Source organism: Haemaphysalis longicornis, unplaced genomic scaffold (genome assembly GCF_048455015.1).
Source record: "Haemaphysalis longicornis isolate Haplotype H1 unplaced genomic scaffold, Haemaphysalis longicornis Haplotype H1 scaffold_3, whole genome shotgun sequence".
In the NCBI taxonomy this organism is placed as follows: domain Eukaryota; kingdom Metazoa; phylum Arthropoda; class Arachnida; order Ixodida; family Ixodidae; genus Haemaphysalis; species Haemaphysalis longicornis.
In genome coordinates, this window is record NW_027526335.1 from 108,768,624 (window position 1) to 108,793,576 (window position 24,953).

The 24,953-nt window shown below is 42.6% G+C and overlaps 1 protein-coding gene across 1 annotated transcript in view; it reads left to right on the top strand.

Annotated features, from left to right (window-relative positions):
• The window catches only part of LOC144175375 (MAM and LDL-receptor class A domain-containing protein 1-like), a 167,082-nt gene extending 143,316 nt beyond the window's left edge, over positions 1-23,766 (top strand). The window contains exons 55-65 of the mRNA XM_077704458.1: positions 1,104-1,335; positions 5,810-5,932; positions 7,777-7,913; positions 8,836-8,953; positions 11,004-11,084; positions 15,936-16,139; positions 17,842-17,973; positions 20,501-20,653; positions 20,917-21,028; positions 22,964-23,019; positions 23,581-23,766. Coding sequence (XP_077560584.1) covers positions 1,104-1,335; positions 5,810-5,932; positions 7,777-7,913; positions 8,836-8,953; positions 11,004-11,084; positions 15,936-16,139; positions 17,842-17,973; positions 20,501-20,653; positions 20,917-21,028; positions 22,964-23,019; positions 23,581-23,591 — 1,359 coding nt within the window. The 3' untranslated portion in view covers positions 23,592-23,766. The remainder of the gene's footprint in view (positions 1-1,103; positions 1,336-5,809; positions 5,933-7,776; positions 7,914-8,835; positions 8,954-11,003; positions 11,085-15,935; positions 16,140-17,841; positions 17,974-20,500; positions 20,654-20,916; positions 21,029-22,963; positions 23,020-23,580) is intronic.
• Positions 23,767-24,953: the final 1,187 nt, after the last annotated feature.

Genomic DNA, 24,953 nt, shown 5'->3' on the forward strand with positions numbered 1-24,953 from the left:
CCCAGCTACGCAAAAGACGCGCTAAAATTTTCTAAGTGTGGGCTGTAGTTTGCCTTGACATATTTGTAGAAACCGTTCGTGAGGCCGATGCAACGTTTTCTAGCCTACCACGTGAGAGAGCATATTTTAGTATTAAATCTACTGCTTGAGTTTTTTTTACTATATCCCACTATAGCAGAAGACGGGCAAAGCGGTGTTGGGATTTCAATGCACAAAAACGCCCTGTATAATTTCGCGAACGACAAAGACCTGTCGATCTCAGAGCCATGTAGGTCTGGTGGTCGCTTCTCCAGACACCGACATATTCTGCCATTGTGCACTGGCTTGTATCTACATCACAAGCCAAGCGAGGTAAGACCACGAGTATGAAAAAAAAAAAAAAGAGGTTCAACGAAGAAATTTGGGCTAGTTTGGAATACGACTTCGACATGGTGAAAAGCGCACTAGGCGGAGACAGAAGAAAAGACAGTCACACGGGACACTGACAGAAACTGTCAATCACGTGTAAAAAAGATGTACCTCAGCCACATCCCTAGAGGGACGGAAAGTATTGAAGCGGTTCTCTCGTTACCAGATCCCCTGAGGCACGAGCGCAGAAGTATGGGGCTGTCGGAATAAAAAAATCTCGGACCATCTCCACTAACGTGAAACCTGGGGAGGGGCGAAGCATGCAGTGTGTAAGTGTATTCTTGGCGCCTTGGCGTTCTTATTCACGGAGATGAAACCGTTGGGGTAGAGGTATACAGCCTTGCTGTAAAACTCTGGTATCTTTGAAGCACGAAGCGTTCTAACGCGAGGCGTTGGAAAACAACTGTGCCGGTGTATTTTTCTTGAACGCGTTTTTGCCCATGGAGATGAAACGTTGTAGCGCGAAGCTTTGGAAAACAAGTGTCCCAGTGTGTTCTTTTAGTGCGTGTTATGTTCTCGCGCGAGGCGTTGGAAAACGAGTGTCTCGTTGTTTTAATACTGTGACTACATGATGCTACGATGACATGAGACGACGACGACATCAAACGCCGATAGCCCGAGCGCGTAAAATCCACGCATGTTCCAAATACGGTGACAATCCGCGTCTGACTGTACCTGTGCCTCCCTCGATGCAGGTGGTGTTCGAAGGGGTGACCTCCGGAGACCCGGACACCGCGGTCGCAGTCGACGACATTACACTGAGCGAAGCCGCCTGTCCTGCGCCTGGGAGCTGCTCCTTTGAAGAGGACATGTGCAACTGGTTCAACAACAATGGCCGAGGGTACCCGCGGTGGTACAGAAACCGGGGCCGGACTGCCGCGCCCTTCGTGAAACTCAGTGTTGACCACACGAAGGGCACCCCGGACGGTAATAATGGAATGCGTTTATTCTAATGAAAAGACACTATGGTAATATAAAGCTGCAAGAACACAGCACTTCTATTGTATCCTTGTTATTTCTTTTTTCTGGAGTGTGGTTCGCCGTCGAGGACAGTAAAAAAATCTGGAGAAATTCAGGGAATTGTATATTAACGGGTAGCATTCTTATACCGCTTGTCTACAGTGTGAAATTTTTACACTCACATTTGGCTATGACTGAGCAAAGGCTTCGGGATATTTTAATCTTGATAATGTATTTTTCGTTCTTTTATTCAATAATGTGAATTGATACCATTATAGCGATTGAGTGCCTTTATTTCGCAATTTATGTATTTTCCCGCAGACCTTAGGTGCAGGGCAGAGTCGGTTTATTTTCGCTGTTTTTATTCGCATTTCCAAGGTTTTTTAAGATGCGACTGCATCTCGTTCACTCGCCTTGTCCATGCAGCGTCGCCGGCGTTGTTGTCGTCCGCCCCTCCCCCATTCTCCTCGCCGCGCGAGCTGCGCTCTCCGCCGGTCACCCCGTCTCCTCTCCGATGCCCCTCTCTCGCAAGGGGCATTGGATTGGATTCGAATGGATTGGCTTGGCTTGGCTTGGATTGGATTGCATTGGATTAAAGTGGATTGTGTTGGATTGTGTTGCGTCATAGCCGCGGCAGACACACTGGCGCCGGCGCATGTGCAGTACTCTTTCTCCCGCGGTCTGCTCTTCTTCGGGCGCACTGCGCGTATAACCGGTGTGCCGCTCTCCGGCGGCCTTTCGGTCGACGGTTGCTCTCCGCTTGCGCTTGAACCCCCCTCAGCGTCGCATCACACCAGGGTTCCCGCGAGGGGAGGTGGGCGTAATTTTTTCTAAGCCTCATATAGCTTAGTTTTCGCTTTTTGGAGGAGGCGCACATGATGAACATTGTGTATTCTGTTAGTTCATTTTTGTAAAATATCTACGTTAGTTATTTTTCTTTTTTTTTATTTAAAAATTCTGTTACACCAGTTGCCTGTATTTAGGCTACCATAACGACTAAATACGTCATTTGCGCCCATTCTGCAAATTTGTAGAAATGCATGGACTTACACGTTTTGTAAATTTTTGAAATTTTTATTCGTCTTCACAACGCTCTTTTAAGGGATTCTGTCATTTAGTGCTCATTTTTTAGGAGCTTTACAACACGCATATTTCTGATTTCGTCAGTTGAGTTTTGGGATATTTTTATTTTGTGTTTTTCTCATATTTTGGTTTTTCGAATTTTTTTTTTGACCAATTACGTACATTTACGCTACTATGATTGTGAAATGTGTTACTTCCTCCAATACTTCAGTTCTGTGGAAATGCAGAGCTTTACACGATTTGCCAATTTCGGAAATTTTTTAGTCATCCGTAATGTTCCTTTCCGGGATTTTTTTAGTTGCGTTTTGTTTTTTAGGAGATGTACAAGATGCATATTTCATATTTCGCCGGTGCGTTTTTGTTAAATTTTATTTTTTTCTATTTCTCTTGTTTTATGGTTTCTGTAAAATTCTGTTCGACCAATTAGGTCCATTTACGGCATTACAACAACTAAATGTGCCAATTCCCCTAATTGTGAGTTTTTCTAAAAATCTTACTGTGCCTTGGGCGTTACACTGTCTGGGCATACAGGCTATTTTTATTCGTATTTCACGCGTTCTTTTTCGAAATCGTCTCGTTCAATCTTCTGTTTTCAGAGATGTATAAGATGCATTTTTTATTGCGTGGCCATGCTTTGCCGAGGCTTTCCCCCTCCCCCCTCAAACCAGGACCATGTAGGACCAAAAATGCAGAGTTGGAGGAAGTAACACCTTTCATCGTTATAATACCATTAATACAGATAATTGGTCGAGCAGGATTTTGAACACAAGAAATAAGACATGCAAGTAAATAATAAATTACAAAAACCAACCTGAATAAATGAAAATGTCAATCTTGCACATTTCCCCCCTAAAACCCAAGGCGAAACCGAAGAAGCCCGCCTAAGAACGTTCTAAATCCAATAAAAATAGCAAAAATGAGAAGACATGTAAAGCTCTCGATTTCTACAAAAACGCAGATTTGTTGAAATTCGCAAAACTGTTATAATAGCGTAAATGGGAATATTGGATCGAACAGAATTCTGAAAAAAATTAAGAGAAATATAAAATTAAATGTTCAATAAAATGATCCCATAAGATCAAAAATTTGCGTAATGTACAGCTCCCCCAAAAACACTAGAATCCACAAAAAATGCACAAAAAACCTTGAAAATCCGAACGAAATTGCCAAAACGAACCAACTCTGTATTATGCTTTGCATCGACAAAAAAACATGATAAGCTAAGTAAAACATTTCATTGCTATAATGCTATAAATATACGATATTGGCGAGAAGAAAAAAAACGAAAATAAAATAATAAAGTAGTCGAAAGTTTGCCGTTTCTCTTTGACATCTTTGGCTATTGAGAACTCACACTTTTGACAAGCGGCTTGAGAATGCTAGGCCTTAGTACAAAATTCTCCAAATTTCTGGAGATGTTTTTATTTCGCCAGGTTATTTTAGTAAACTATTTTTCTATCCTTCTCATTTTCCGGCTTTTGAAAATCATTTTCGACCAATTACCTACATCTGCGCTAAAGCAATGATCAAATATGTTGCTTTCACCGCTTGTGATTTTTATGAAAATGCTGAAAGTTACACGGTGGAGCCTACTTTCACTATTTTTTTTGTATTTAGAAAGTTATTTCGTAAGCTTTTTTGGTCGGTCGTCAGTTTTCTGGGGAGATAGTAAGATTCATATTTCGATTTCGTGGTCTTTTTTTGTAAATTTTTATTTTTTCTATTCCTCCTGTTTATTGGTCTTTGAAAATTTTGATCGACCAGTTATCTCCATTTACACTATTATAACGGGTAACTGTGTTACCTACACCAAATCTGCATTTTTGTACGAATGAAAGGCGTTGCACGGTCCTGTCTGAGAGGTACTCAGCAAAGAATGCTGCGAAATTAAACAACCAGCTGGCCCTGACACTTCAAGATTATTAATGTCAGGGGAGGGAATAGGTGTAAATAAATATTGAACACACAAAGCGTTGCTAAAGCTCCTATGTTCATTTATGCCCGTTATTGTCGTTAAGGGCTGCAATCAAAGCAGGCTGCACAAACTGGGAATCGGTCGGGTACTTCCTTTGAGTATTGCTGTGTGCCTCTTTTAGATCATGACAGCGAACTTAACGAGTATTGATCGTTCGCTTGTTTGAGTATTGTTTACACTTCAATTATAAATTATGTGAATGATTTAATTATTCAGCTGATAGCTTTTACTTCTGCTCCTAAATAATCCGAAAAGCATTGTATTGTGAAAAAAGTCGAACACGGGGAGTCAAATGGATGAGATCCCCCCGTCACTCATTTTCAAAAATCAGCAAAAGTACGGGGCACCAAAATAAGAAACTTCATATACAAATACACTCATTACACATGTCATTCATTCATCATAATAAGTGTGTTCTTGCCAATACACAGTCAGGTATGAGGTTACGCATTTGTTTAGAAGGAACGAGCAGGGCTGCGCTTGCGCTTTGAAAATGAGATTTTGATTTTCCGGTGTTAAAGGGTATCAAACATGGCTGTGAAGTTAAAAGTTTACTTACCACCTGAACCATTGTTGTACCCAACCACAGGCGTGATGTGATCAGCAATCAGTAGAGATGCATGTAGCATGCCTTCTGATTATGCAGTGAACCAGCGATATAAACAGCATCTGGGCCACGCTTCTGGGCCTGTAGTTGTTTGGAGCTGCTGGTGTGACAATTGCCTAAACGCCCCAACGTCCTCGCCATGTTCTTGAGCATCAATGTTTGAGTGAGCGTCGACAGCTCACTGATTATCCGCGGAACCGCGTTACATCTTGTGTATTTCATTTAGCCAACAAAGTGCAAGCGTTCAATCTCAAGCAGGCTCACCCACTTTTCGAGATGTCTTTATGTAGGCCTGGAAAAATCAGAAGGCTCTATTGCAATAAAGAAGTTATTTTCTTGCCCTCCTTCACAGCTCTAGTAGAAGCATTTTTTTTCATTATCAAGTAAAAGGAATGAAATGGCGCGAATTTGTTTAAAGTTTTGATTATTTGTTTAAGTGGTTATGAAGATATTTAAAGGCTTTTAGTGCTGAGTATATCAAAGTAGGACCAAAATGCACATAACATATTGCCGTTGGCAACCGGTGACACTAAAAGTTTTATATGTTTCACTTAGATTAATAGTCCTCTCCCGAACACACGAAAAAAGATTTCAGAAGCGAACAAAAAAAGGCGGCGTGAAATGCGCAAAAATGACGGCTATGTTCTGACTTTCATTCAATTAACCGTTAAAAGAGTTTGTGATGCCGACTGGTCCCAATACAGTGAGTTTGCAAGATTTGTGGGTTGTGATTGTACAGTTAAGTGATATTTCGGTGTTACGCCCCTTTATTTCAGGGTATTATCTTGTGCTTGACTCTGAAGACTTCTACGCAGCTAAAATTGGAAGTTTGCAGAGCCAAAGACTCAATTTGGGCCCTGCCATCTGCTTCAAGCTCTACTACTACAGACTCAAGGAAGGTAAGTTTACACAAGCTGAGTACTAAGCCGCAGTGGGATCAATTCGGTGCGCTTACAAAAAAGGTGCATTGCATTCTATTGCTAACAGAGGGCATCCTTATTGCCGTACGTATCCCATGCCTTACCAACTCGGATAATTACATTTTAGAACCAAAGTGAAGTTTCAGATCAGCAAAATAACATCTGTTACATATGTATGACGACAGCAAGGGCTTATCTTTCTCACAAAGTGGTGACAAACGGCACCTTCCGAATCTTGTTAATGGTATTCATGTTTGCACAGGTTTACAGGGCACGTTGCTACGCGCTATGCGCTAAAAGAAAGGCCAGTAAGGCGGTCAAGCAAACACTCATTTGAAATTAGTTGCATTATGAGCATATTTTTGCATCCACAACGCTCTGATTCGTGCATGTGGGCCCCATTCTAAATAATAAATATTCGGCTGGCAAACAGATAGCATAAATTGCGCAGCCATACAGATAATAAAAATATCCTAATATTCTGCAAATTATAAATGCTAACTGTTATCATAAAAAAGAGAGAAAGCAGAGAGTGACAGAAACGAGCAGAGAAAGTCCGATATTTAGGTAAAGTGTGCCCAAGAAACTAAGGATGTCTAGCAATACCGTTTATAAATTTCATTCAAAATAAACTACCGACACTACAGAAATATCTTGGTGCTTGTGTTAACCAGTGATGCATTTTTAATCGCCTAAATGTACTCTCCGGCCCTGGTGCTTGGCCTAGCAGCCGTTGATTCAATAAAAAAAATTATCAATGCTGCGATGTATAACTGAAATCTTGTTGTAGTAACTAATATTCTTAAAAAAAAACTGCGTATATAGAAACACGAAACATTACATTGAGAACGATAAATATTTAGTGCGGGAAATGAATGCGCAAAACGTTTGCAGACCTGAACCATTGGGCATACTCTGGGAAAGAAGCTGGTGAAAACTGAATAAATTTACTTAGACATAAAAAGCTGCTGTGGAGAATTCGCACTCTCAGTGCACTCGATAAACAAACATTTGCTCTTTTCTCGCACAAATCATTGCCAAATTACTGACATTATCTATAGCGTCCGGCAACATCACGAGGCTTTTCCCCTTTTGGTACATTGAATCTACATTGAGGGTTGTATGTACCTCGCGGCAGTGAATTTATGGCACTAATGTGCCACATATATTAGAAACATTTGGGAAAGTAACCAGTAAGTTTCTGAAATAATTTATCTAAAACAATAACAAAGCGTAAGTCCGCAAATGGAGATGCCTTAATTGTATTTGATGAGGTATGTTGGGCTGCCACAGCTATTGCTGCATATCTGCATGTATGTGTTTATAGATCATTAGGAAGACAGCAAGGTCCACCAGCACAGGTAAATTGTCTTGCCTAGGGGCGGACACCGGAACGCTGCTGGTGTAGGGGAGCTGGGATAGGGAGGAAATAATAGATAGGAATAGGGGGATAGGCGAGAAGGTTATCATGGTACATATATACAACACAAATAGGTTGTCAACAAAGACAATATATAAAACACAAAGGGACAAATAGAGTTAAACAATTAAAGTAGAGAGAACACTATGCATATATACATTTAAATTACACGAGAATGCACGACATACATGTAAATGGGACACACATATCCTGCGAACACACACACAAAAGCTGCATCCGCACCAGCACTCCACTGCAACCTGAGCGGTTAGATGGTGTTGTAGCGGAGTGCACTGTGCAGCCCCGAGGCACCCAGGTACGCACTAGTTGGTTTCTTGTAAAATCTAAGAGTACTACAAATCTTTATCCTTATTCCTTTTTCTGCTTTGTTTTCCCTCTATAGCGAGTGTCTCGTTGAATGTGACTTTCGTGGACGCACTGGGAAAGCCAGTTGGCAAGGTTGGCAAAATGGACGACAATGCCCCCAGCGGATGGACGGAGCTTTCTGTGGAACAAACCGACCTTCCCGATCAGTTCTGGGTGAGGGACACCTTGGGCCGCAGTATTTCATTGAGGATTACAAAGGCAATGACAAGAATTGCTTGTTACTATCAGCTGATTCTTCAACAGGTGTCTTTGCTGGCTTACGAAACAAACTGCGGGTGGTTTCATAGGCTTGAAAAACCTTGTAACGCTTGGAACCCCCCCCCCCCCCCCCTCCACTTTCCCGCATACACCACATCCCCAAATACACACCCACCAAAGCCTCTGGCAAAACTACTCCCTCGCGAAAAACCAAGACTGTGCGTCTATCACCGGCCGCGCAAGCAATTAGCAGTGACGTAATTGTTAATGCAGTGTGTTGTTTTGTTTGCTATACTCGGTTACAACTCAAGAACGGCACCACCTCATGTAGTGTATCACTCCGCCAAAGCGCCGGACCCGTGACGTCACTGCGCGCGTGTTTTGAAAGGGGTTTGCTATGAATGCGTGATATTGTTTGCCTTCTCTCAGGCAGTTTGTTTGTCGTCACTGGAGTCGTTTATAAGCATAGTAAGTCGAAAAAATCACGGAAACGGCTCACGCCATGTTCAAAATATTCCCAGTAATGCCCAACTTGCGCCGCGCGGAGAAACATCCGGCTACGGTGCTAAGGCACAGCGGCAACTTCTGGTGCCGCTCTTAAGTTGTCACCGAGTATAGTATGTGTAGTCTTTGAAAAATGATATGGACACGTCTGCAGAGATAGAACGTTTCCTGCTCATATGAAACAGAGTCAATGGTACTGTCCAATTCACCAATGTTGGCTTTTGGCGCGTTTTCGATTTCTAAAATATGAGCCATAAAATCATTCAGTGAGGTGTCTCATTTTTAGAACGTTACTTTTTTGTATTTTTTACGCGGAAAGGCATCTTAGCTGCGAAATTAAGTAACCCGATATCACATTACGTGTGTCGCACAGATTGTGATCTCCGCCTTGACATCATACTCCGGAGGTATCATTGCCATAGATGATATCGCTGTGAACCCTGGGACTTGTGACGGTGCTCCGGGCTTCCCAACCACCGCTCCAGCGCCTGGTGAGTCCAGGCCGTTGCCTCAAACGGGCGGTGAACACAATTTGATATTTTGCGATTAGAAATTTGAATTTTAAGTTTTGTTTAATTTGCAAGAATTGGCCTTTAGTACCCAACTTAGACCTATTGGAGCAACGAAATATGTTTTTGAACCCCTAAGCCCTACCACAAATGTTTTAAATTTCGCGCTACTGTGACGCGATATGGGCGGGAGTGACGTAATATGGACCAGCACTAAAGCATACTTATCAGTGCGTTCACTGCACGTTAGCCGTGAAGTGATACAATTCAACGGAACTAGTGACCCCTCCTGCAATCGACCAGACAGGTTTCTGGGCGATGATTTAAATCGGCAGCCGCCGGTCGAACAAACATGATTCGTTGAAGTCAGAGATATTTCGTCGGAAAATGGTTGTTGCACCTAGCAATCCCATTATTTCTTTTCAGTTGGGTGGGAAATTTATATCATTCTTATCGGGACAAAGTTGTCGTCATGAAAAACGAAAGTAGTATTTTGTCTCCATGGCCTCTTTAAATCCTGCATGACAGTAATTCTTGCCACCGCGCGGTAAGTCTTTCCTACTTCTGTCGCTAACTTAACTCGTTTATCTTTCCAAGTTATCTCGTTGAGCAGGATAAACGGTGCAGACGCCGAACAAAAAAAAACAGGCGGGAAATATAATGATGAAAAATAAAGGTAGAAAAGAAAACAAACACCAATATGAAGTGGGGCACAAAGAAAACGTGCGTATGCAGTTGGCCTGTTCCACCTTATCTTCCGATTGCTTCGCCTTAATTATAATTACTTGACTTCAATCGCGCTATTTCCGTATTCTTTTTTATTTCGCAAGCGAAAATCTGAGATGACAGGAGGCTTCAGTACCACGTACGTTGTAATGGTGCATCGTATGGGTTCGCAGACGGTTTATCAAACTCCGGTTTATCGAAGAAATTCCTGTTTTAGCGTATTGGAGGCTCGAGCAGAGGTGGCTTCAAGCGAGAAAAAAATTGCCGGCCATTACGTTCTGAAAATGCCAATAACCGGCGTATCTATAATGCAACTGTGACAGAAACAGCGGTCCCAGCCGCTTTGCTGTTGCTATATTACACGGTGATAATTATACTCGCAAGTTCATGCACCTTGTTCGATGTTATCAAATCAATGCGCGTACGCCGATGTGTGGTCAGGGGGCCAGATTTGGGCGTCAGCGCGAGCTAAATTACTCCAGCGAAAAGCGCGTAAACCACTATCTTTTCGTTGACGACGCGTCAAAACTGAAACCACGGGAGTAGTGTCATCGTAACTCCCAAACATCGCGCTCTTTTTATAGATGGTATGGAGTATGGCGGTAGGCGTATCTGCTCGTGGTGGAGAACCGGTGCCCGGTACCTTTGAGCAAACAGTCTATCCGATGCACAGAATTGGAATTTTTTAATGTTTCTGTCGTCCCCGAGTTCTGACAAAACAGGGCCTGACCATTACAAAGAGATGATAGCAGTGAAGCTTAACATTTAGGACGGCGTGTTTGTGGTTTTCTCTCACGAGCTCGGCAGGTTTCTGCCGAGGTTTAAGTTTCTGCTTCTTCCGGTTTTAGGCGTCTTTCAGGTTTAGGCTTCTGCTCCGGCGGACGCCTGCTTCGGCAGCAGCCGCCCATAAGTAAGGAGCCACGCAAACAAAATAACAAACGCAACAAGGCACGAATCGCTGTGGGCAACGCTTCAGGACACATGGATAAGGTCGGCTTTGCCGCAATGCGTTTTGAGGTCAGCGCACCACAAAATATGTGGAAACGTAGCCTAAACCAGTGCCGCCGTAAAATCTGCGTAGTTGTTGCCTTTCAGCCTAGGCAGACGTCGACGGGAGGGCGAACGAAGGTACAGCGGAAAAGAAAGACGACACACTATTTAGCACACATGTGCCGCGCCTATGTGACGACGTTTGGCTGTATAAGTTCTCGTTTTCGCGCATATATGAAAACAATTTCGGTGCAGAAGCAATGGTTGCGAGCTATTAGTGCACTTAAGTAAGCTGGATCAAAAATTTTCAATGCAGAAACTTCAGTGCCAACACAATCGCCAACATCCGCCGACACGGACGAACCATCTCCCGAGGAAACATCAGAGTCAGTTACAGGTAGTACAGTCATTTCTTCCTGATGGCTTCTTGTGGTGTACTAAAAGTGTAAATATGCTTAAGCTAATAAGTAAAGTTCTAAAACGCCTCTAGCCTCCATGTCCATCACTGTGCTTTATTGGATAAGGCACCGCATATGTAAAGTTTCATTGAGCCTGTACTTCAACAACATCGCTAAATGTTTTGTAAAGAACAAGAACGCGCGGTGTCTGTCAGACCTTGAGCCTCTAAGTAAATTACCACTTCTTAAAGCGCCACGACAATTGGCAGGAGTATGGTGAAGTAACTTTCGCCCTAGTCGTTGGGCTCACTTCGATTTTATACATTAAAAGCGAAACAACTTCTGCTGCGGTGGCTCAGTGGCTAAGGCTGATGAGCCCGAGGATGCGGGTTCAATTCCCGGCCGCGGGGACCGCTTTTTTGATGGAGGCGAAAAGCAAAATACACGTGTGTACGAGATTTCGGCGCACGTTAACGATCGCTTGGTGGTCATAATTAACTCGGAGCCTTCCAGTACGGCGCGCCTTATCGCCTGCCTTGCGTCGGTGCGTTAAACCTCACAATCAATCGAAATAGAAACAATTTAATGCATTTCCACACTCACTCTGGAGCAGAATGATTGACGTGCTTAATTTCTTGCGTGTAGCGAAGTGCGGAACACGAAATAGGAGTTTTTTTTACGAAATCAGTAAAGTCCAGCTAACCAGAATTTGAGAAAAATCGAAAGTTTGTTACCGGTCAAAATTGCTATGCTGCCAAAGCTATTATATGACATCGTTTACATGTCAGCTAGGAGAAGCTTACGCCCACAACTAATTAAAATTGGCTCCAATCCACGCTGTGAAAGGGATTTGAAAGCAAAGCTTTAAACGACACTCACAACAATTTCCCATGCGACGTCACTATAATTCACACACGTGGCTCTACAAAGAGTGAAACCATACAGAACGCACCAGCAGCGTCGGCCACGGCCGGGCTAGAGCGCCGGACGCCGTCGTTGTAGCCCGGCCATGCGTCGGCAGAAAGAAAACGGAGAGGAGCGTCTTTCGAAGGGTGAGACAGCGGAACCTAGCCTTCCTGATGTGCTAGCTTGGGGCTACACCACCGCTCGACACAAGGAAGACACCGAAACTATTCGGCATGTGAGCTTAGTGACTCCCATTTATGCCGATTTAAACTAGTTAGTTTAGTAACTTTGAGAATTGCGAGAAGGCGGAGGGAACATTTATAATCGCTATTTACCAGAACGCAGTTGCTACTTTCACCTTTTGTAATATTTCTTAAAACACAGCCGAATCGGTATTTACCAATTTAAAAACGGAGTCCCATTCGTGACAAGCAGTGCGCAAAAGGTAGCATTTCTCTAGCAGCCACATGTCTATATGTGGTCTCTATATGTAATCTCTATTGCAGGGCGGGTGTTTTCCCGCCCTGCAAAACAATCCTTAACGTATCTCGGCCGTAGGGCCGCTTAGTTCAGTCGGGTCCGGGCTTCCCAGGAGGTGCAGTCGAACAAGTTAATCAAGCCGTGCGAAGGAAGCGCGCAGTGGACGCGAAGCTGCGCCCAAACAGTCCCAAAACAACCATCGCTAAAGCAGGGACGAAGCCGTACCGCCTACGCACCCGCCGGCGAGCAGGCACATCTGCGTTGGGAACGCTGGGTAAATTTGCCGCGACATCTACAGTATGCTCCGAGCGTGAAACCCTCCCGCCCCCCTCTCTCCCGCCGCCTCCTCCGCGTTTGGAGTTTATTGGCCCGCACGCCGCGAAATTACCGTTGGCTGGTAGAGGTAGAAAGCAAAGCTTTAAAATTATGCGGCGGATTTTACCAATATTAGGATAATTCTTTTCAATTTGGTTCGTATGAAAATGAAAGATTCTATTTGACCAATATTAGGATAGTTCCTATCTATTTGGTTCGTATGTAATTGAAAGATTCAATTCGAATGGCTATGAAAACTTGATTAAAAATTGACTTTAAAAATTTTACGATAGAGATTGAGCGGAATAGCCGTTAAACATATGCAGCATGGCTTTAAGAACACTATATCTATGCATAGGGAGCACGGGAAGCTTCTTAGCCACATAAGAAGCTCTCTTCCAATTCTTCGGTAGCATCATTTTCTTGGGGGCACCTGAAGACACCAACTAAGCAAGCAATCACTTCATTGTCTTGCTACAAATTTCCAAAGCGCTTCACAAAAAGGCTGCTCAAGTCTCTCTCTGGTTCTTCGCCCTAATAAAGTGGCGGGTACCCACAAGGTTGGGGAGGGGGCATTGACCAGGGTTTGTAAGCGGTGGCTATTGTGTTCAGTAATGAAATGGTAAATATTGCCGTTAAACAAAAAGAATGCCAAAATATTTAGATTTAGTTTGTTCGGGTGGAAGAGACTGGATGAAGTGATGGTTTGGAATACCCTGAGTTTCATTTTATTCCCTTTGTCGTCGACGTTCATGGGGAAAGATTTCGTCGATTTCCTGACTGCTATCCGAATCCAAGATACGCCAGCTCCGAAAAGCGAAAAACCGTTTATCTTACCTTCGTAAAAAGTCATTAGAAGCGCCAAAACTTTCTGACATCAGAACTGCGTCAAACGTGCGTCAACACTTTCGGTATAAGTGGGTCCAACATTCACTGAATGTGCGTCCAATCGATCACGAAACCTTCAAAGACCGAAATCGTAAATGAAGAATGAACTCATGGGACTATTAAGTCAACGCACTAGGTAAGCGCATATACGATCAAAATGCATGCGGGGTTTATGATATAGAGGAACACTATTGTACTTTCCTTCTTCATGATTGATGTCGTATTGCCTTATCTAGAACCGTTCGTTTTTAGCAATTTTCAAGCGACCGTTTCGACACAATGGAAGCGCGGCTTCACGCACGCGCCGTGTGTCCAGAGATCATATGAGAGCTTTTCGGTCGACGAATGGGTCTACGGCGAAATGTATTGCTTTCATGACAGGACACCGTTGGACATACGAAAAAAAAAAGCTTTCGCTTTAAAACACTTGCAAAACACCCACAAAACAGTTGAAACAGTCGGGCCAAAATCACACACCCATTGGGAAGGTTGATTTGGAACATTTTGATCCGTGCGACAACAAAATCGTGCTCATTTTTCATACCAAGTACTATCTGCGTACATGTTATCCGGGGGGAATCACACCTATTTCGCGTCAGCTTCTTTTCTGGGGGAACGCTCCCGAGTTTTCTTGTCCCTGCAGTTATACCTGAGTTAGTGGATTTGTGAAATTTCGAAAAAAAACTTTTTTTGTGATGGTTTCGCTCTACGTGACAATTGGAGACGATAGCCGAATGAGTTATCTAAAGATAAGAACACGGTACCTTTATAAGTAGCACATGCGGTGCTAGCTGGGCTAGTTTAACTGGCATTGCTCGCGATTAACCAGCGCGAACGAAACAAATACAGAGGAAGGAACAATGGCCGCTGATCAAACAACTCCTGCTAGTGAAAAGATGTTTGCTACTGCGGCTTACTTGTATAGGCATAACTGACATCCTTCTGCCGAAGCGCAAACACAGGCGAGGACCCACAATAGTAATAATGGACCTTTTCAACATTCTTTACCTTAGCAGCCGCTTGAAGGCGCCGCCATAACTTTGGTGCCTCAGTCTTACTGGAGTCGCCGCTTCCGACGGATGCGGTGGGTACGCCAGGCCAAGCTCCTAACAGATATTGGTTGGCATTCGGTATCCGCTGCGCTAAAACACTAAGTCGCCGGAGTGCCAATCACCGGCATTTTGAAACGCATTAAATTTGTCAACCGCACCCAAACAAAAACCTTCGCACATGAAGTTAAAAAATCGGAGCGCGATTTCCATAGCCTCTAAGCTGTCGCCATGGGCGTGCCCTGTGATTTTGAACATTGGACACCAGTGTTACCGGAAATTGTGGCTTAAATACGACCAATCGGGCATTCCGTTTTCGCGCTTCTGGCGCTTTTCTTGGCGTGGAAAAGGTCTTTTTTTTCTGGCAAGAGTTCAGACGTTGGTGGGGACACCGAAGGCAAAGAAACGTTTGTTGTTTGGTGGCCATCACCGTGTTCATTGATTTGGTTTGACTGTAAATGGCGCTTCGTCTGTCAAGAAATCAACTATTGGACTTCAAAGTGCTCGCTCCTTCAGTCCCTATTCCTGTGCATTTATACGAATATCTTTTGAAAAACAGAACTTAGATCAGGCTTATTAAATGCAGTAGCATGGGAAGTTCACCTTCTTTCAGAGCAAGTGCTTCCGAAGAACATCTAGACACTCATTTTACACTTATATATAAATACTCTTGAACCGGTGGCACCTGTATCATTTCACCATTCAAACTTTTTGTAGAAGCAATTCGTGGGGAACGAACGTGCGTGGGGCTGCAATAGTTGTTTGGACGTTTTTGCGTGACGTTTTTGTGTTACAAAACGACAACTACCACCCAGATGGCCATATTAGGCTTTTGGCAGTGTAATCAGCCAATAAATTGCACCTGCTGCCATATCAACTACCATAATGTTTCACCTGGAGCTAGAAGTTCAATCCTATTACATGCCAGTCTATATTCCAATGATCATTACTAAAAGCAGTGGCAGTTCTTAGTAACTACTTTTCACGCAATTGTTCTGAGCAACCTTTGAAATCTTCGAAAGGACCATGAAAAGCTGGAGTCTTCTATGGCCAACGTCCGCTTACAAGTTACAGGATTACTCGAAATTGCATAAAAGTATCAATAAAATGAATTGGGTACTTGAGAAAAAATTTACAACCTGCGGTGAAACATGCATTTGGTTTTTATTATGAGGGCGTAGGCGTCCGCACTAAGTAATTTTTTTTTTTCAGAACAACCCTCTACTGTCTCTCAGGAAGCGGAAATTACGGATAAACCAACAACAGCAACTCCGCCACCAAGTCCGCGGACTCCAAAGCCGCCAATGAGATGCTCCCTTGGCTACTTTAATTGCCGGGATGGAGTTACCTGCATTTCTTCACTGCTGCTGTGCGACGGCGTTCGCGATTGCCCCAACGGACTCGACGAGAAGTGCGGTATGCAGAAACATGTCTGTTTGATCGCTGAGGTTGTGGATAATGAGAAATTTACACCTGAGCAAGATATAAATATGTTCCTGTGTGCATTATATCAGTCGTTATGAGAAAAAATGGCATACATGTTACAGTGACACTGCGTCGAGTAAAAAATATTAGGTTCAAGCGAAGCCGGTTAAAATCAGACCTACCATGAATACAAAATAGGTTTTATTCATAAAAATGACTGCATTTTAAAATAACAATGGTGGCAATGTTGGCAATAACAATGGTGGCAACAAATATCGTACGCAATAACGAAAGCAAGCAGGATTAGTAGAGGCTATTGAGCTGCCACAATGTCACCCAGCGTTTTGGCTTTCCAAATAATCGTTTGTGTGATTTCCCACCGTGTGTGATTTGCCGTATTACGACAAATATTGCCTAAGCACAGTTTTGCTTTTTAGTGCCTGATATAATTTTTTTTGGTGCTAACAATTTCCTTCGGTACCATGATGGAGTGGAGGGAGCCACCAAATACGAGTCTTTTAAATAAACTCAGGTTTTATTTTGCTTACATTGTTCCGTTCACGAATTTGTATGCAGCAGCCGCGGCGAAGCTCATAAATGTGCCTTCACAATACATCAAAGCCCATATTCACAAGATGCCTGAGTATGAGGTTTACCAGCAATTTTGTGAATGGCCGGCACCCCTACACAGTTTCCCAAGAAAGGCGACACGATAGCGTTGTTACTGTCGAATGACAAACAGTTCTAACAATGCAGTATGTGTGAACAAGTTAGTTAAGTTTAGCCAACATTTATGTTATCATTACCCATTTCGGAATAACATTTATCTTATGGCTTGATATTATTGATAATTTTTGTATTACTTTTGTGTCAGGTTATAGAAGAAAAGCTGATGCGATAAGTAATCGTATAGCTGTGACATGGTCATATGGCAAGCTAAATGATAACGTGATGCAAAAATTTTGTTCGGGGTGGAATTAAACGTGCAGCTAAAATATTGGATATAGCCTGTCGGAAAGGTTTGTTACTATGCTACTATACCGATTTGTGATTTTCATTTTGCGACTTTTCCTGTAATAAAAAAATGTATAAACGGTTTTAATTAAACGTTTTACGGCTACTTCCCTATATCTATTGACTATCGTGGTGAGTAGCGGCCTGTGCCATCTATCTGGAAGTTTGTCTGTCCGAATTTAATACAAACGACCACTGTCGAACCTCAACATTCGTACGCTGTCCAAACCTCATATCATCTGCTGTGGAACTTTCGCTGTTATTTAATTGATGAACTCAACCTACAAGAGTTATTATACCCGAGCTCTGGAAAAAAATCAGAATAGTATAAAATTTATTAAATAAAAAACGTTCTTCTCCTAAGTAAAAAAACCAACAACATATAATTTATTGCCTTCGGGAAAAAATGCTTTGTTGCCTCGCACCAGTACAAAATGTAAAACTTCGAGTGTTTTAGATAGCACCTTGCGAGTCTATAAAAGCGCAAAGATACTTATAGCATTGAAAGTGAAACATGGGTCTAAGAGATCAGAACAAACAAATGCTGATTTTTAAATATTTCATCAGAGCGACAGATCTTGTATAAAAAAAATTTACTACACATCATTAAAAAGTTCTGCAACTGGGAGCTTAAGGACCAATAGATTGTCTAACAATGCTTTGCGTTTTTGTGTGGCAGGAAGCACAAACGTCTGCAAAGAAGACGAGTTTTTCTGTGCCAGCCGTTCCCCCAGTTCTTGCCTTCCGCGCTCGCTTCTCTGCGACGGCAAAGAAGACTGTGATGGCGGATCGGACGAGACTCTGTGTCGAGGTGCGTATACTCAACATATACGCTAGCCTCTTGTACTTCCACATTTTCAACATTTCTTTGTATCCAAAGTACAGCTATATACTCTGCACTTAGACGCAGCTTTCCAGCCATCAAAATATTTACGAGACCACGTATTATTCATTAGGTGAAGCGCTAAAGGTCTCTGCAGCCGACATTTTGGCAGGAAAACGTTTTCCCTGGAAACCCTGATGCGTCCACGCATGCCGGGTGAAATGGATTTGGGGAAAAAAAAAGTCAGCCGATATTCAAAATCGACGTATGACTTCACTGCGAAAATTTTGGTCTATGCAGCGCTATTACTCCATGCAGGCATGGCACCTTGCAGTCTGGAATGCTGGTGAAATTTTTTACTCAATTTGTATGTATAGCTCTCTTAAACCATTAGGCTTCCCTTAATCTAAGTTTGGTCGATCACGAGTGTTGCAGCGGAGAAGACACACCGCAACGTCTTGAAGTGTATAGTTCGGGTTCAGCTGGCACTGGTCATAAATTATTCTTTTACAGGTTTGCAGCAGTTACAGCAAATTTTACAAATTTGCAGCAACAAATTTTGCAGCAGTATGCTTGCTAAAAAATTTTTGTTGATCCCAGTTAGGCGTGCAAAAATTTCCCACACAAGACGTCAAAGACGAGGACAGGCAATACGTGTTTTCGCAGCACCTGTCTTCATCTGTCGCGTCCTTTGAAGAATTCTTGCACTCGACTGTGGGGGATCATGGCATACGAACCAGCTAGGACCAATACGTTACTAAGACTGGGAAAAGGTTTTTAAAATGTAACTCGAGAATAATTTGCTAAATTTGCTGCTACATAAAACATACTTCGTTGCCGTGCTGTTTTCCACTGGACTTAGAGAAATCGAGATGGCCTCAAATATGCACAAGTGCCGACGTTTTGGGAGCTTTGCTGCCAGCACAAAGATTTAATTTTTCCCTAAACTTTTTATGTTATTTTTATGTTTAGGAACACACTAAACGTAAGCATAATATAGTCCCGGGTGCTAGACCAGTGGCGTAGCACGGAAAAGGCGGCTATTAATTTGAAAGGGAGTGTTTCTTGGCTCGGTGGTGGTTTTATCTTGCTAATACTTGCGGTCATTTCGTGTGATTTTTATCAATCAGTATCAGTACCACATTTTCAGTCAATCCCAAATTTTATTATTGCGATTAGATGTGACAGTCATGTATGGAATCGTTAAATGCGATTAAAATCATTAACGTTGCTTGGAGCCCACGAAAAATAAAACTGCGGGCATTTTGCCGGTGAGTGTGATTACTTTTTGCAGTCATCCAAAACGACAAGTCACAACTGAAGCTGGGTTTTAAAAATGTTTGAGACTGCTAAGAAAAAGTGGAAATAAAATCAGATCAAGACTGTTTCTGATACCATTCGCTGTTTTTGGATTGCTTGCTAAACTTAACTAAGTGCAAAGTGTAAACTCAGGCTTACCTCTTGTTATTGAAAACAATTGTGGTAGAAGAATGGTGCACATTTGCCTCTCGTGATCACGTAGAAAGATTGACCACAGTTTTTTTCCCTAATTCGCACCGATTCAGTGCGATTAGTAAAAGCAATATGTAGTGATCATCCTCACCGTTCTTTCACTTGTGCCTCTTGATTTATGGAATCAAAACTTGTCATCGCGCGAGGCAATGCCATGCCACGTGATCGTCGTTATCATCTGCATCAGACTGAGAAGGGTTAAATGTTTCACTCTTTGGCGATTGAGCCGAAGTTTATTTGTATCTACAGGTGCAGCCGACACAAAACGTACCAGTCTACGCGAAACATTCAGCTTGGCTTTAGAACTCCATATACACTGACAAAATGAAACATAGAAATAGTCTGTCCAATCGGAAAAACAAAAATGAGTGCCGGTACTTGCTGAAGGAAGGCTCTTCGCTGGGTATTTTTTACTCTAAGTTTAAATTATCCTTTGAGTAGGGCCAATGCTCTGGGGATGTTCAGCGCCTTCTCGATTTGAAGGTAATCTCTTGATGATGGTAAATTTAAATGTAATAATGAACAAAAATCCTAGAAATATATGATGGCCTTTATTCCGTGCTTGTGATGCAGGCCATTTCGGCCACTCAGCTTAATGTAGCCTCAGTTACAGGGCACGAGTATACCCACGCTTCTAATTTTCACAAGCTGTCCTTGAAAAGGAACCTTTGGAATTGGCTTTGTTTCGGTAGCTTGGTGAGAGCTTCCTACTGAACAACATGTCTGTCTTTTGAACAATTTATGTTACCTTAAAGTAGGCCTGATGTCGCCTTTCGGTAGTTTAGTGATGCTTACAGAAATCTACAAAAATGTTTATAATATTTACGGGTTCTGGGAATACTGAGCGCTTGTAAAAGCCCTCACTACTGAAGCCTATCTCTTGTTGCGCAGAGAAGCTCGTGTGGAATAGTTTTAATATGGCATATCCTCTAGCGTTAGGTATAAAACCTTCGTTCATAACCACAATAACCGCATTTAAAAACTTCCGTTTCGCATCTTTCAGCGTGCCCGCACAATCTATGCCTAAATGACGGCCTATGCACATGGACACCACAAGAGCCAAGCCCCATATGCGACTGTTCATCAGGTTACCAGGGTCGGCGGTGTGAACTCCTTACGACGGGATCAGCAGAGTCGCTCAAAGAAGAAGTGAAAGGTAAGAACGTCCCGCAGGTAAACCCTGCAAGATTAGGTGGGTTTGCAAACCGCGCGGTAGATTTCCTTCTGAAAGATTGTCTAAAAAAGTTGTGTTCTGAAAAGTGAGGTGTAGTGTTTACTCAAACGGGTAATTGGCTTTAGATATGGGATAAAATGAACAGCCGAGGTTTGTGCTAGTGAATAAACCGGTAGATCTTGAGCCTTGTCTTTTGGCTATGCCCAAAAATCCCAGAAAACCTGACGACTTTTGTATACACACAGGTGGTAGCGTCGCTGGTCCCGTGGTGGCAGGCGTTCTCGTCACACTGGCTTTGGTCATCGCTGGCGCAGTCGTCGCCGTGGTCGTCATCAGAAAGCGGCGACTTGCGGCACAGTAAGTGGGACATTACTCTCGCTCAAGAAAATCAATTGAATCAGTAAATAAGGCGCAAATAAAAATTTGTAGTCATAGACATCTAAGTTAATACAATTCATTCACAAAAAAAGGGCGGCTGCCATACGTGCAGGGAGAAAACAACGAACATTTTTTTCCAGAAAAAATGGCGCATTTATGTTTTTAACTGCCGCTAAGATTCAATGTATCTTAAAAAAGCTTTTTCACATTAAAAAACAACTAAATTAACGAGGCTTAATTTAATTTTGTCTGGATAAATAAACATATACTGAAACATTTGTGCAGGCCAAAAGTTCATACGTCATTGCATCACTTGATAATGTTAGCACATGTTAGGTCGGCTGCCAACAAGTTGCCATCTTCCTCTGCACCAACCAAAGAATTCTAACCGCATTCGAAGATATCTTACACATGTATAAATTTGTGTTTACTATTTGTTCCACCATTATCAAGACCGTCATTTCTTTTATAATGTAGCTGAAATAGTTCATTTGGTTTTGCAAGATCAGCTAGCTCCAAAGATAGTGGTTTCCTGGTTTAAATATAATTTTACAGCTTGCTCATTCCTTTTTCTAGTAATACACACAGTTACCAAACGAAAATTACAAAAACGCAACGTGCACGCAGGCACGGGCATTGAGGAGTGCCCGCGCGCATGCAGACCCACACGTGGACGCTCGCACGGTCACATACGCATGCGCGCGCACACGCACACCCACACTTATGGTGCCTGTGGGCTTCTAAAGCAAGAATTATGTTTCGTGTTTTGTTCTTACCACTGTAGGTAATTTAAAAATGATATCCGCCAGGTTGTAGGTGCAGAGTAAACTATGTTGATGGCTGTTTCCATTTTGAGGCTGGTATGTCTTAGTGAAGAATAAACACTTATCGCAATTTTTCGCGCAACGACTATCGTTACGCCGGAATTTTAACAATATTTAACGGAATTGGAATGTTGCGAGTGCTACGTACACATCTCGAGGTCCAATATTTTCTGAAAACTACGCATAATGTAGAGGAGGTTCGGCATGGAAGGCGGTAGTGTAGATATTTAGTTGACGTTCTGAGGGGCTGCTTCCAACAGACGGCTGCTGTTTCTCGCTGAACATAGGGCAAAATAGGGTGTGATTTGTTGGGAAATGCCTTGTTTTCACGCTCACAAGGTCACTTACGTGATATTTAGGTCATGTATTTCCTTTAACCCGGAGCGGGCAAAAGAAAAAGGCTTTTGCTCTGAAAGGAAGCTTTAACATAATCATAATGGCAGCCATCGTTATGGCGCAGTCCAACGCATGACGGGTAGCAGCAATATCATGCTGTTTGCGCTTACAGAGCATAGGTCTTCATTATTCACGTTATTTTGCGCTTGTTTGACGTCCCGAATGCATTTGCTCTAAAGTAAGTTCGATATTGCCGCGTACTTGCAGCGAACAAGAGTTTGTGGGTCTACCTGGTTCAGTAGACAACTGCATCTTTCATGCAGGTGATGCTACACTAGATGGGCGAAACCATACTTAAAAGGCTCCCGGGAAACAATCAGTACTCGCACGCGAAAACCGTACCAGCCCTTAATGATGTAGTCGACGAACAGAAAGATGATTTAGTGCATTCTAGTTGGTATTTTTATTTAAGCTTTTATTTGCCCTCATGCAGCCCATTTGTCATTAGCACTTTTGAAATGTTAGGCTGCAGGCCAAAAAGAACTTTCCTATTACTTGGTGATAAAAAATGTCCGTTCCATCTGAATGGAGCGTCTATATTTTAATGTCGTCTGGGATGTTGCACTCGTATATACAAAAACTTAATCGACACCACGCACCATATGTTGATACGCAGTGCTGGGTTCATTAGGTAGGCCATATTGATCCGATGAAGAGTTTTCGACCTGAAAGTAATGAAACCTTGTTTCTACAGGAATTCGCCTTTGTACCTCAACAATCCTTCATATGATGCATCAAGTCAAGAAGCACGTGAGTACAAGATCCAGTGGGCACTATAATTATGTTACTTTTATTCGACGTAGAGCGGGATTCTCAGTGCTTCGCACTAAGTTTGACGTAGGGCTTTCGAGTTTCATTGAAGCTGAATAGGGCCGTGCAGGAAAACTTTTGAGATGAATAAATGGGATCTCTTAAATGAATGTCAGACCGTCTTAAACGAAATTTTAATTGAACTATCTTTTTAGGCACTTTCTGATCCATGAAACAAGCAGTCCGTACGATATTACGAAGGAACCACATCTTGTCGTTTAGAAGGCAACACCGCCCCCTACCCACTTTTGAAACATGGTTGAGTACCAAGAAATCCATTATAATAAACTTAGCAAGACAAAAAGTTATCAATGACAGAACAAAAATGCCGCACAATGTTGCTTAACCGCAGCTAATGTAATTGCAGGCTGTTTACTTCGCGAATTTTTTACAATATCCTCTAAATAGCGGTTACAGTTGTGTTGGCTTACTTTGTGCCCGAAAAGTTTGTTTCACACTGCATTATATGAATGTTCTGTCTGGTGTTTTTTGTGGTTTCAGGAATTTCTTGATAACCGTCGGAATTACGGCAATGGACCCGAATGCGCGCTCGCAAATCCTGTGTGATATATGACATGTTGTGAAGATTTCTAACGTTCTGGCTCATCTTGTGTATGCAATACATCATCGATGCACATTAATGTTTAATAAATACAAACCTTGTGGCTTTGTCCTATTGTTTGCTCAGCCTGTTGTTCTATGCACTGCTTCAGAGCCTTCAATGGCTGCAAAACTTCATTCCCTTATTCTCGCTTCCTAACTGCTGTTGCATGTCTAAAAACTTGCAATCAACATTTGCCGGCTTCGTGACTTGCGTATCTAGGAATATATTTCCCTGTCTCTAACACGAGCAGACAGGTATGACCATATTCAGCTGTTCGTCCTAGTTTGTAAATGTGCCCTTGGTGTCATCAGTGGCACGGTTTTAGATCTATCTTTAAAACTGTGTTCAATAACCACGGGAATCATAAACATAGCTGCAAAAAGCGCAATGCTTTGAATTGCGATTTATATTTTTTACTGTAATAGCTCAACTATTGAGCAAAACGTTTTAAAAATTTAAAAAGAGTGCAAATTTTAACCAAGCCCTTTTATCTATGCTGTGCACATTTAGCTCTGTCGTCAAGGAAGGGGAACAAACAAGTTTAAAGTTTTTAATCTTACGTTCACGGCCTTCCAAATTCCGGAGTTTCAGCTGTATTACCTCCGTAATCATCGATGTTTGAGAAAATGGGGTAAAGGAACCTCTGTGGGCTTTTGGCTATCCTTGGTGACCTCTTTTGTCACAGTGCAGGCGGCAGATATTCAGAGTTAATTCCTTCCGCCGCTGCAATGCTGTTGTAAGGAAAACTAAAAAAATAGTTTGATGTGATAATATTTACACCACTTATCAAGAACAACAGGCGTTGTGAATAAACCGGAAACCGGCCCTTATTGCGGGCTTTATCAACCAACTGCTGTTACAATTACACAAAATACATTTCATTTAAGGTCGCTACAAAGGTAAGAACCTTTTGTTTCCCAGTAACAGAAGGAACGCTTTCTTGCCCGTCCAGAAAGGAAATGAAGAGGGTGCCAATGGCTGCACTGTAATACTCACGTAATCTTTAATACCGAAGCTTTCTATGTCTCCCTGATGACGCAAGTCGCGTCGCAAACGCACTCCAGAAAAGCCAACTTTGTCCGATGTTGACTAATATTGTGGGTGAAGTGGAAAAAAAGCCCCATCCCCTTTCCGGATCGTGCCTTTGTCCCTCGCGTTATGAAGCAGACGTCTATCCGATTGCACCATTCCCAGACGGTTGAAGCAGTTTAGATGTGTGCGCGGACGTGCACAATTAAACATAAATCATGCACCCCTCCACCTAACGCCT